The sequence below is a fragment of the Octopus bimaculoides genome, chromosome Z (genome assembly GCF_046866305.1).
Source record: "Octopus bimaculoides isolate indiv1 chromosome Z, ASM4686630v1, whole genome shotgun sequence".
Classification (NCBI taxonomy): Eukaryota; Metazoa; Mollusca; class Cephalopoda; order Octopoda; family Octopodidae; genus Octopus; species Octopus bimaculoides.
In genome coordinates, this window is record NC_142944.1 from 34,321,390 (window position 1) to 34,334,375 (window position 12,986).

Genomic DNA, 12,986 nt, shown 5'->3' on the forward strand with positions numbered 1-12,986 from the left:
CTTATTCCTACTTTTCTATCTAACCCCTGACACTAATCTCTTTCTTTCCCCCAATTCCTTCCATACTCCCTCCCACCAAAGTCACTACTCTGTTACTCTCTCTAAAACCACTCTCTCTCATCACCTTGTCTAAAATCACATTCACTCTACTATTCTTCTTCAATTATAGCATCTCCTCTAATCCCCCTTAACCTTGCAAACCGACATAACTAGTGACTGTTTCATGAGAAAAGTACCTAGTTCTCTCTGTGAAGTTGTTGGCATTATGAAGGGAATGCAGCCTTAGAATCCATGTCAAAATAGACACTGGAACACAATGCAGTCCTCCAATTCACCCTGTCAAACCATTTAACTCATACCAGCATGGAGACTGGATGTTAAGTGATCTTAACCCTCTAGTGTTCAGATTACTCTTCATATATAATGCTTATTTATTCATGCTAGCAGGACTCGTGAATATTTCACAGAATTAATGGCAAACCTATTGGGTTATTTCTGAAAACTTTATCCAAGAAACATGAAAGTGTAGCCTGTATTGTGTCTGTATCAAAAGATAGTCGCTCATCTGCTATTCATTGAAAAGTGAAAGAAATTGGAATATGATGATTACTTAATGCACTTTATATGTATACTTTATACATAACTTTATAGACTTAATACACAGCACTCATGAAATAAATATTCACTCTTACTTTTCCCATAGACAGAAAAAATAATATCCTGCACATATGATACAACCGTTGGTTAAATTGCATGTAAATAAGCATGGATATTTCATGGAATTGCACTTGGTTAAACTGCCACATAAATAAGCATGAATATTTCATGGAATTGCACTTATGCACTTATACTGATAGGTGATATAAAAACTTAGTTCAATTTTTTTTAAAAATACACATTTCACTATTCAGTCGCTACCATCATCATCTCTCTCTTCCTGTTCGCTCCCCCCACTCCCTCTGCCTTTCTTTAACCTCACCATCAGAACATCACCCCTCTGCTAAAATTATATTTTTAACTCTCCTCCTCTACCTTTAACTAACTTTTTGAACCATATAATAAATATTACATTCCCCCTACCTCACATCATGGATGCTTTTCTCTCCCTCTTTCTGTCTTACTCTTCACCTTATCCTCTTTTTCTTTTTCTTTCTCCTCTCTTTCCCTTCAACTAATCACATGAAAGCATAACAATTACATTCCCTCTACCTCATGTCATTGATGCTTCTCTCTCCCTTTTTTTCTCCCTCCCTCTTTTTCTCCTTTTCTTTCTCCCTTTTTTTCTAATCACATGAAAGTGTTACTGACAGGCTAAGTAATGCAATGACAAATATAATTATAAGATTGTCTTGGATTAATTATGCATTATTTAATTCCTTTGATTTTGATGACATGGTTGTTTATTTTTAGAATGACATTATAGGGTAGGTGAAAAAGGCTGGATCTGGTTAGTGTGAACATAAAATTGGTAGAATACTTTGGCCTGTATAAATGCTAAAGGGTTAATGGTGATGATGACAGTGGTGGCAGCAATACTGGATGTCTATGTATGTGTGGCTTAAGATAGAAAAAGGAACTAATCTGGAGGAATTCTGGTTTAAGCATGCCATATAATCCTTCATAACTTTCTTCATTTATTGGAATTTTCAGAAGATTTGTGAATTTGTGTTCTATACACAAGAATTCATATCACCATCATCATCATATGATTATGCAAAACCACCCCGCAAAATTTTTGGTGCATGATTTAAGGGCTATTTAGCTGTCATTTTTAGTACACCTCACAGCCACCTGATACCCTCCTTGTTTGTCACTCTGATATATTGATGTTTTCCAATATCTTTCTCCCTGTTCTCCCTGCAAACACATTTAACAGTATATTGTATGATTTAAACCAAAAATTTGGACTGTCTGTATTTTTAAATGATTATTTTTTTTTAATCTGAAAAATTTTTTTAAAATTCTTTTTAATTTGGAAAAATCAAAAAAAAAATTTTTTTTTTATAGTCATGTGAATTCCCATCTGTAGAATAGAAATTCACAAAAATTTTCTGCAAATTTCCCACAATAAAAAAGTTATGAGAGATTATATGGAGTGCTTAAAGCAAAATTCTGCCACTAATCTAATCATGCAGTATCAAATACTAGATATTTATGCTCTCAATTACACCAAGTTGACTCAGCAATTTTGACTGTCAAAATAACAACGATAAATGTCTTTCTACTGTATAAGCTGAACAATCAAATCACCTCTGATGTCAGCATGAGAGTTGTAGACAATTTAACAGCTACCTAACCTATACACTCACACACAACATAGACAAATACTGGTATGTCAATTAACTTTCAGCATAAATTCTTGCTATATTAAAATCGTTTCTGCTTCTGGAGGTTGTCTCACAATTACAAATGTCAGTTGAGAACAGCTCTACATAAGGAGGGGAGATAAGCTGAAGATTCAAGAATTCGTTTAAGTTAACTTGCCATTGAGGGATGGGATGAGCTGATTGTCTAGATATCAAAGGATACTCATGGATATGTATTTCTGCTTCAATAGGCATCATCAACATGACAATTGTCTTCACCTAACTCCATCAGTTAAGGGACATAGACACATAAAAAGAATTAATTTATAGCCTCAGTAATTTGCATAACTTGAGGAAAATGAGCTAAGAAAATTAACTCAGAGTGACTAGTGGTATGTTTATAAACAATATAAACAAATGCAGATGTATCTAATACCATCCAACATTAATTCTTGGTGTATTAAAATCTTTAGCTGCCTCTAGAAGATGTATCACTTTTAACAAATGGCAAGTGAGACCAGTATACACATGAGAATGTGTATACACATATACAAATATATATACACACCTGTGTGTGTGTGTGTGAAACAATGATTCAGAGTACCTGAAACATGTGTAATGTATATAACTTTACAGTTAATTATTTTTATAGCATTTTACCTTTGAAATATGAGTTGATGTTAAAAACTTATCATTCTTGTATGTAAACTAAAAATATCTAAGGATCTCCTTACACACATACATGCACACTCAGGTAATTTGAACATTATATATAAATAGCTAGGATGTATTCTGTAATCTCTGAGAAAGGGACCCACATTTACATGCTGACATACGTTAGACAGAGTTTATTGAGGCAGATTTTCTATGGCTACATGCCCTTCTTGTCACCTACCTTCACTTGTTTCCAAGCAAAGTAATATTTTCCCATACCCAGACAAGTTTTTGCAGAATATTGGAAATGAGTAATACTGCTTCTATGACAGTGAAAATCATTTACAACTACCACACAGTGGGCTTCTTTCAAGGATGCACATGCATACACTGATATGCACATATATATATATATATATATATATATATATATATATATATATATATATATATATATACATGTAAATACCTACATATATATATATATATATATATATATATATATATATATATATACTAAAGTCGACGACTGGCACCCATGCCAACGTCGTCTCCTTCATTGGACACAGAACTCAGCTTGCGAAGACTTATTGAGGCAAGCAAAAACGAAATCGGGATGGCACCTGTGCTCAGCGTCGCCTTTCTGGCACTTGTGCCCGTGATATGTGTAAGGATTTTCGAGCAAGGTCGTTGCCAGTGCCCCTGGACTGGCTCCTGTGCGAGTAGCACGTAAAATACACCATTTTGAGCGTGGCCGTTGCCAGTATCGCCTGACTGGCCTTCGTGCGGGTGACACGTAAAAGCACCCACTACAATCTCTGATGACTAACATGCATGACCCTTGCAGAGGTTTTAAGTCAGGTACAGCTTCCACCATACCACACTGACTCTCACTAGCTATACTAAAGAACCCAGAGACAAGCAAAGTTCAAGATATCCAGCTTAGTAACACAGTGGGTTTTGTATATGAGTTAGCCTTCTCTTAGAGGGATGTTTTATCAAAGACTGGGGATCCCTCACTCCAAGTGATCTTACTGCACCCTTGGACACCAACCCAATATTTCTATGTCTTAGCACTATATATATATATATATATATATATATATATATATATATATCAGAAGGTTTGGAGGTAATGTACAGGTATTATATATTAGGAAAAATAATAAGGTGCTCAGAGATCTGGATGGTTGTACATTTATAGATTTTTATTAATATGTCACATATTTTATAAATCATATATTGGCGCTTGCATCTACTCTAATAGATTCTTCAGAAGAATCTATTAGAGTAGATGCAAGCACCAATATATGATTTATAAAATATGTGACATATTAATAAAAATCTGTAAATGTACAACCATCCAGATATCTGAGCACCTTATTATTTTTCCTAATATATATATATATATATATATATATATATATATATATATATATATATATATATATATATATATATATACACACACACATACATACACACACAATGGGCTTCTTTCAGTTTCTATTTACTCGACCCATTCATAAGGTTTTGGGGATGTTTCTGATTTGGCGGACACCATTTGTTTTCTAACGAAACACTTTCAAACTTGGGACACTGGTAGAATGTGTCATATAAAACATCTTTTACTCTTAGTGTTGTTGAGAAAAGTTTATATTTTTAAAGTTATTTCGTGTTAAAGTTGTCGTATTTTGGTAATTTCAACCAATCACTGACGTCTATTGAGGTGAAAACAATTACTGCTGTGGTTTGTCAACAGGACGTTGTGGCGGTGTAATGGGATCTTTTCCCTTGAATAAAATTAGTGCCGTTGTTTGTCAACAACAACTATTGGCGGTACTGTTATTTATGACATTGTTCGTGCGTTTGTACTGGTTTTAGCTTTAGGGTGTTAGGGTTCGGGCTATGAGTAATTTTGCAAAAATACTCATAACCCTAACCCTAACAGTAAAACCTGAACCCTAACCCTAAAACCCTAAAGCTAAAACCAGTACTAATATACGAACGATGTTATAAATAACAGTACTGCCGATAGTTGTTGACAAACAACGGCACTGATTTTATTCAAGGGAAAAGATCCCATTACACTGTCAGAATGTGTTGTTGACAGACCACAGCAGTAACTGTATTCAGCTGAACAGACATCAGTGATTGGTTGAAATTACCGAAATACGACAACTTTTAACATGAAATAACATCGAATATAAAAGTTTTTCTCTGTTCTATAAGACAAAATATACAAGTATACGAAGTTTTAAAGTGTTTCGGTAGAAAACACACTAAATAAAAGATGGTGTCCACCAAATCAGAAAGATCCAGTTTTGGTTGGCTTAGGGCAATAGTAGTAAATATTTGCCCAAAGTGCTGCACAGCAGGTCTGAACTTGGGGTGGTTGTGTGATTATCCATGCAGTCACATCTGCACCTAACTAATTAGAATATGTTTCTTCCAATTCTCTATTGCTTTGTGGTAAATAATTATTTTAAATATTTACATTTTCATTTCTTTTAGGTAATTATACTAGAACACCACTTCTGGAATGCTGTCAACAAATGGCAACTTTAAATCAAATGCATAGGTCTCCATGGCGACCCAAGATAAAGAAGAAGCGTCCAACATTCGGCCTCCCATTTCTGCGTGGCATTGTTTTAAAAACTTTAATTAAAAAACCTAAAAAACCCAATTCTGCCAATCGAAAATGTGTTCGTGTGAGGCTTAGTAATGGTCGTGAAGCCACAGCTTATGTACCTGGAGAAGGACACAATCTTCAAGAGCATAGTATTGTTCTTGTTAGAGGAGGTAGATTACAAGATGTTCCTGGTGTAAAATTAAAATGTGTACGAGGGAAATATGATTTAGCACATGTAAAGAAATAAATTTATTCTTATTTCTGTGATTTAAGTCTTTATTGTTATTATTATGTTTCAGATTAAGGTGGCAAGCTCGTAGAATCATTATGCACTGAGCAAAATGCTTAGCAGCATATCTGCCTTTACATTTTGGAGTTCAAATTTAACCAAGGTTGACTTTGCCTTTCACCCTTTCAGAGTCAATAAATTAAGTATCAGTTAAGTACTGCGGTTGATGTGATTGTGGAGGCGCAATGGCCCAGTGGTTAGGGCAGCGGACTCGCAGTCGTAGGATTGTGGTTTCAATTCCCAGACCGGGTGTTAGGCAAAAACACCTAAAGCTCCACGAGGCTCCGGCAGGGGATGGTGGCGAACCCTGCTGTACTCTTTCGCCACAACTTTCTCTCACTCTTTCTTCCTGTTTCTGTTGTACCTGTAATTCAAAGGGTCAGCCTTGTCACACTGTGTCACACTGAATCTCCCCAAGAACTACGTTAAGGGTACATGTGTCTGTGGAGTGCTCAGCCACTTGCACATTAATTTCATGAGCAGGCTGTTCCGTTGATCGGATCAACTGGAACCAGCGACGGAGTGCCAACATGATGTGATTGACTTCCCCCCCCCCCCAAATTTCAGGTCTTGTGCCTTTAGTAGAAAGGATTATTATTGTTTCAGATTAAGGTGGCAAGCTAACAAAATTGTTAGCATGCTTAGCAGTATCTCATCTGTCTTTACATTTTGAGTTCAAATTCCACCAAAGTTGATGTTACCTTTCATCCTTTTGCGGGGTCTATAAAATAGGTACCAGTTGAGCACTGGGATTGAAGTAATCGACTTATCTCCATCCCTGAAATTGCTGGCTTTGTGCCAGACTTTGAAACCATTATTATGTTTCAGATTGTGTAAATTATGAGGTTTGTTAGGCTATGGGTTTGTATCTCCCTTCAAATTTTGCCCTTTATTTCCCTAATACCTCATAGCTGAAACAAAATTAGGAGGAATGTCTGATAGCGGCTAAGCAAAGAATTAATGGCTTATATACCTATACTATATATATATATATAAGTTATAGACTAACCCCACATCTTGCATAACCCTACCAACATCACCACCACCACCTCAGGTTTTGTAATCTTGCGTGTTGCATCATGACCTCTCTTGTGCTGGTGGTATAAAAAAAAGCAGCAAGCACATGCCATAAAATGATCGCAATTAGGAAGGGCATCCAACTGTAAAAAACCAATATTTAAAGTTAACATTGGAACAAAATACAATCCTTGATTGATCCTGTCTGCTCATCCAAATATAGAACATGGACATTAAATGATTATAATGATTGTTTTCCAGCATAGCATGGTGGTCCTGGTTTAGGATGAATGTTGCTGTAATTTAGCCCCAGGAGACATGATCTCCGGCTGGTTGTACGACACGATTTGTGTCCTTATATTTTCGAACAAAGGAATCTAGCACCCCAACTCACATTGTGAGATTTAAAAATAGCAATTTTCTAATTTAAAGATCAGTGACTAGTTGTCACTTTGAAAACTATATTTCGAATGGGAATTTGGCAGCGCCACCTCTAGCCGAACAATTATTCTGTGCTGATAAAGGGAAATAACCTGGAAATCACAATACACAGATATTGTTTTGAGCTGAGTGGGGGTGCTAGATTCCCTTGTTTGAAAATATAAGGATACAGATCATGTCATATAGCCAGCTGGAGACAATGTCTCCTGGGGCTAAATTACAGCAACATTAGTCCTAAACCAGGACTGCCATGTTATATTGGCAATCAATCATCATCATCATCATCATCGTTGTCATCATTTAACGTCTGCTTTCCATGGACGATTTGACTGAGGACTGGTGAACCAGATGGCTACACCAGGCTCCAATCTGATTTGGCAGAGTTTCTACAGCTGGATGCCCTTCCTAACGCCAACCACTCAGAGAGTGTAGTGGGTGCTTTTACGTGCCACTGGCACGAAGGCCAGTCAGGAGGTACTGGCAACGGCCACGCTCGAAATGGTGTATTTTACATGCCACCTGTACAAGAGCCAGTCCTGTGGCACTGGCAACGATCTCGCTCAAATGTCTTTTCACGTGCCAGGAAGGCGACGTTGGTAATGATCACGCTTAAATGGTGCTATTTACATGCTACCGGCATGGAAGCCAGACAGCTGCTCTGGCAACGATCACGCTTGGACGGTGCTCTTAGTCCTCCACTGGTACAGGTACCATCACAATATCGCTTTCACTTGCCCCAACAGGTCTTTGCAAGCTGAGTTTAATGTTCAATGAAGACGTTGGCATGGGTGCCAGTCTACAAATTTAGTTTGATTTCACTTGCCTCAACAGGTCTTCGCAAGTGGAGTTTAGTGTCCAGAAGGAATGTAACGCATAAGTGGGCTGGCTACATCCCTGGCAGAGGCCTTGGATTTTGGTCTCACTTGGCTTGCTGGGTCTTCTCACGCACAGCATATTTCCAAAGGTCTCGGTCACAAGTCATCGCCTCGGTGAGGCCTAATGTTCGGAGGTCGTGCTTCATCACCTCATCCTAGGTCTTCCTGGGCCTGCCTCTTCCACGGGTTCCCTCAACCACTAGGGTGTGGCACTTTTTCACACAGCTATCCTCATCCATTCTCGCCACATGTCCATACCAGCGCAATCGTTTCTCTTGCACACCACAACTGATGCTTCTTAGGTTCAACTTTTCTCTCAAGATACTTACACTCTGTTGGGAATGCACACTGACATTACTCATCCATCAGAGCATACTGGCTTCATTCCTTGCAAGCTTACACATGTCCTCAGCAGTCAAGGCCCATGTTTCACTGCCATGTAGCATGGCTGTTCATACACATGCGTCATACAGTCTTCCTTTTACTCTGAGCAAGAGGCCCTTTGCCGCCAGCAGAGGTAAGAGCTCTCTGAACTTTGCCCAGGCTATTCTTATTCTAGCAGCTACACTTTCAGCACACCCTCCTCCACAACTAACTTGGTCACCCAGATAGCGGAAGCTATCGACTACCTCTAGTTTTTCACCCTGGAATGAGATAGAAGTTGTTTCCTGTTTGTTTGCAGTCTTTATTGCACCTGAACATCTGCCACATACAAAAACTAACTTCCTAGTTAATCTGCCTTTGATATTGCTGCACCTCTTATGTGTCCATAGCTTGCACTGGATACATCTTATAGAGTTTCTACCTACTCCTTTTCTACATACTGAGCAGGGCCATCTACCTGAAGGGGTCTGTGTTTTGTCTACCTTCCTACTTATTAGGATTTTGGTTTTAGCTAAGTTGACCCTAAGGCCCTTTGATTCTAGTCCTTGCTTCCACACCTGAAACTTCTTCTCTAGTTCAGATAGTGATTCAGCAATTAGTGCAAGGTCATCAGCATAGAGGAGCTCCCAGGGGCACCCTGTCTTGAATTCCTCTGTTATCGCCTGGAGGACTAAATAGGAGGGGGCTGAGGACAGAACCTTGGTGGACCCCTACGTCTACCTGGAATTCTTCACTGTACTCATTGCCAATCCTCACCTTACTGACAGCGTCTCTGTACATGGCTTGCACAGCTCTCACTAACCATTCTTCTATCCCAAGTTTCCTCATTGACCACCAGATAAGAGATCGGGGGACCCTGTCAAAGGCTTTCTCCATGTCAATGAAAGCCAGGTACAGAGGTTTATCCTTGGCTAAGTATTTCTCCTGCAGCTGTCTCACTAGAAATAAGGCATCAGTAGTGCTTTTCCCTGGCACGAACCCAAACTGCATCTCATCTAAACTGATTCGCTCCCTAATTAGTTGGGCTATGACCCTCTCCATGACTTTCATTACCTCATCTAACAACTTGATACCTCTGTAATTATTTGTACTGTTGCTGAATATCTCATGTTGTGAGATTTAAAAATAGTAATTTTCTAATTTATAGATTAGTGACTAGTTGTCACTTTGAAAACTATATATTTCGAATGGGAATTTGACAGCGCCACCTCTAGCTGAACAATTTTTTTTTGCTGTTTTTGAAGAACTCTAGCCGAATTTTTTGTATGAAGCCACCATTGTTAGGTGGTGGTGAATAACTGAGAAAAATGAGAAGTTATGCAGAAGCTACTGGAGGTCGAGTTCCCCTAGACCCACGTGTGCTGAAACAGGAGATGTTACAGTGGAATGGAGAGCTGATACAGAAATATAGTAGTATGGTAGAAAAAGAATGTCAAATATAAAAATGACCCTGCCAGAGGAAGAAAAGTGGAAATGGAAAAGAAGACAGTCATATTCAGAACATTTTCGAATAAAAATAGAATTGAACACATGCTGCAGGAAGAAATAGAAGAAATTTTAGGAGACAGCAGAACATTCTTTATAAGAGGAAAGAGATATGCATCGATAGTGGTAATCTTTTTATCAGAAGAGCAGGCAGAAAAAACCTCCAACAGGCTGATACAGGGAGAAAAATGGACTTTGATGCCAAACTGTTTGGACAAAAGAATTGTCAGAATTAGGGTGGTAAGAATCCCACCATGGATAAACCCAGAGTGGATAATAGCTGCAACTTTTTATTCGGAGATGAGGAAGGAAAGCAAAGAAGTGAAGATGGGCATGATAAGCCGAACCCAACAAGTGAAATGTTGGGGCTACGGAGTAGAGATAATTTGTGCAGTGAGCGTGAAATATTTCAACGAAATACCTGAAACTTTAGAGCTACCAAATGAAGAAAAGCTGGAGATAATGTTGGAGGGGAGACCCCCAAAGTGTTACGAATGTGGTGAAAGAGGGCACTTGAGAAAGAAATGCCCTAGAGCAGTAGTGGGAATTGTAGAGGAGAGTATTCAGGAGAATATAAAGGTGGAGAAACAGCAGAAACAGATAACAGAACAAGACAGGAATTTTGCGGAGGTGAAAAAAGAGAGAGAAGGAAGTCACCAACGATAGTGGAATTGAAGAAGTACAAAGCAATGAAAGAGGTAACTCAACCTACGACAAGAAATGGGGAGGATTTACCAGTAGGATTACTTGTAAAGGACTTACAGAAACATTCAGACCCACAGACACTCAAGCACAGCAATATAGACAAACAGATACAAGATAATTCAGAATTACGGAAACCTAAAGACATAGACACACAGACGAAACATGCAGAATTACAGTCAAACGAACACGCAGACACAATCACAAGAAGGACAAGAATTGCAGAAATACAGAGTAAAAAAAAAACAAAAAAAAACAAAAAAAAAAACAGACATGCAAGATACAGACAGAAGCAGGATTTTTAAATGAAGTAGGACACCCTAAGAGTTAAAAGAGTTTCAAAATTGAAAGAGTGAACCCATGGGCCAGAGGTGGATGTTGAACCTCGCGCCTTGGTGGTGAATTATGTGGATGAAAGGGAGAGGATGAAACAGTAAGTCATGATTTAATTTAAAGACTGTGAAAGATTAAGAAAAACATTTGGTTAAACTTTTTGTTTAAAAAAAGAAAAAGAAAAAAAAAAAGTAAATCCTGTAACTATATGAATGAACATCTGTTTAAAATGTTTTAAAATTGTAAGGTAAAAATTAAAAGGGAAGTCACAGTTTCACCTTGGAGAGGGGCTGGAAATTGTTATTTAAAATGTAAAGTTTTAAAGGAAAAGGAATTCATGGTTTCATCTCAGAGCGGAAGTGAGATAGCCATCTCATTTTCATTGTAATTTAATTTATTTTAAATTCATCCTTTCATGTGTTTTTTGTTCTCGCATATCTGTGTATGTCCCCTCTGTGTTAGGCCTTGTACCTGTAATAAAGAATAAACCTCTAGACGAACAATTATTCTGTACTGATGAAGAGAAATAACCCAGAAATCACGATACACGGATATTGTTTTGAGCTGAGTGGGGGTGCTAGATTCCCTTGTTTGAAAATAAAGGACACAGATTGTGTTGTATAGCCAGCTGGAGACTATGTCTCCTGGGGCTAAATTACAGCAACATTAGTCCTAAACCAAGACTGCCATGTTATGTTGGCAAACACTCTTTACTACATATCCATTGAAGTCATCAACCAAAAACAGGTTGCTATGGTCTGTATTGCGGTTGTTTGCAAGAGGGCCTCATAGAAACGGTTACTTGTTCTTCTGCTATTTGTTAGGATGGTACTTATGCAGGGACCTATTACTGTCAAGTTGACTATGACTAATATAGATTTAATTATTCTGTCATAAATGCTGACTACCTCAGTTTCAACCTTATACTGACTCCACCAATTCCAGTGCTGTTACCCACCCTGATGAATTTGTACACATCTTCCTTGTTCGTAAAGAGCCTGGATATGTACATAGCAAACATACACTGGCCTCCTCTCTAGCATCTTTACTGTTTCAATAGATTCATCTTCATGCCTTTGATGATGGTGTCAGCCCTGAAGCTTTGCATTTGAAAGGGAGTGGAGACTCCTTGGTAGTACTTATTTTGTTTGATGTCATATCTATCTATCTATCTATCTATCTATCTATCTATCTATCTTCTCTCTCTCTCTCCCTCCCTCCCCTCTTTATCGTTCTTTCTTTCTTTCTTTCTTACTATTTGTATGTATGTATGTGTATGTGTATATACTTGTGTATTTATATACATACTTAAATACTGGTTGCAGATGTAAAATTGGTGCAACCAACAGAGTTCAGGGAAAAAAAAAAAAGCTTAAAATCTCTGTCTTTTATGATTTATTGAAAATTCGTGATACATCAAGATACTGGACTTGTATACTACATAATTATTCAAAATAATCCCGCCAGCTTTTATGATCTCCTCAAGGCAACCACAGAATCAAGAACAGGCATGTTTCACTGTTGCTGCTGACAAATCTTGGAATGCCTGGCAGATGTGCTGCTTTAGCTCATTCTTAGTGTTGCAGGCAGTCTTGTTGGTAACTCTCTCAACTGCACCCAAGAAAAAAATAATCCAGGCTATTCCAGTCTGGAGAGTTAGGAAGTGACATGTTTAGGTTGACGTGGTTGTAAAAGCTGTGTGGGAGCCATTTTTGAGTCTTCTTCTATGGCTGTGTGTGCAGTTTTTTCATCACAGCCCAGTTGCCTGGTAATCTCACATATCCCAATGGACGTGTGTGTGTGGGGGACTTCTTGAATGAACTCAACTTTCTGAATGAAATCAGCATCTCTCACCTTTTGTTTACTAC

At 38.1% G+C, this 12,986-nt stretch overlaps 1 protein-coding gene across 3 annotated transcripts in view; it reads left to right on the forward strand.

Moving 5' to 3' along the window:
* LOC106868883 (small ribosomal subunit protein uS12m) overlaps positions 1-5,859 on the forward strand; it is a 30,286-nt gene extending 24,427 nt beyond the window's left edge. For all 3 annotated transcript variants that reach the window (XM_014914334.3, XM_089365173.1, XM_014914333.3), the window contains one exon: positions 5,475-5,859. In XM_014914334.3, coding sequence (XP_014769820.1) covers positions 5,475-5,839 — 365 coding nt within the window. In that variant the 3' untranslated portion in view covers positions 5,840-5,859. The remainder of the gene's footprint in view (positions 1-5,474) is intronic.
* Positions 5,860-12,986: the final 7,127 nt, after the last annotated feature.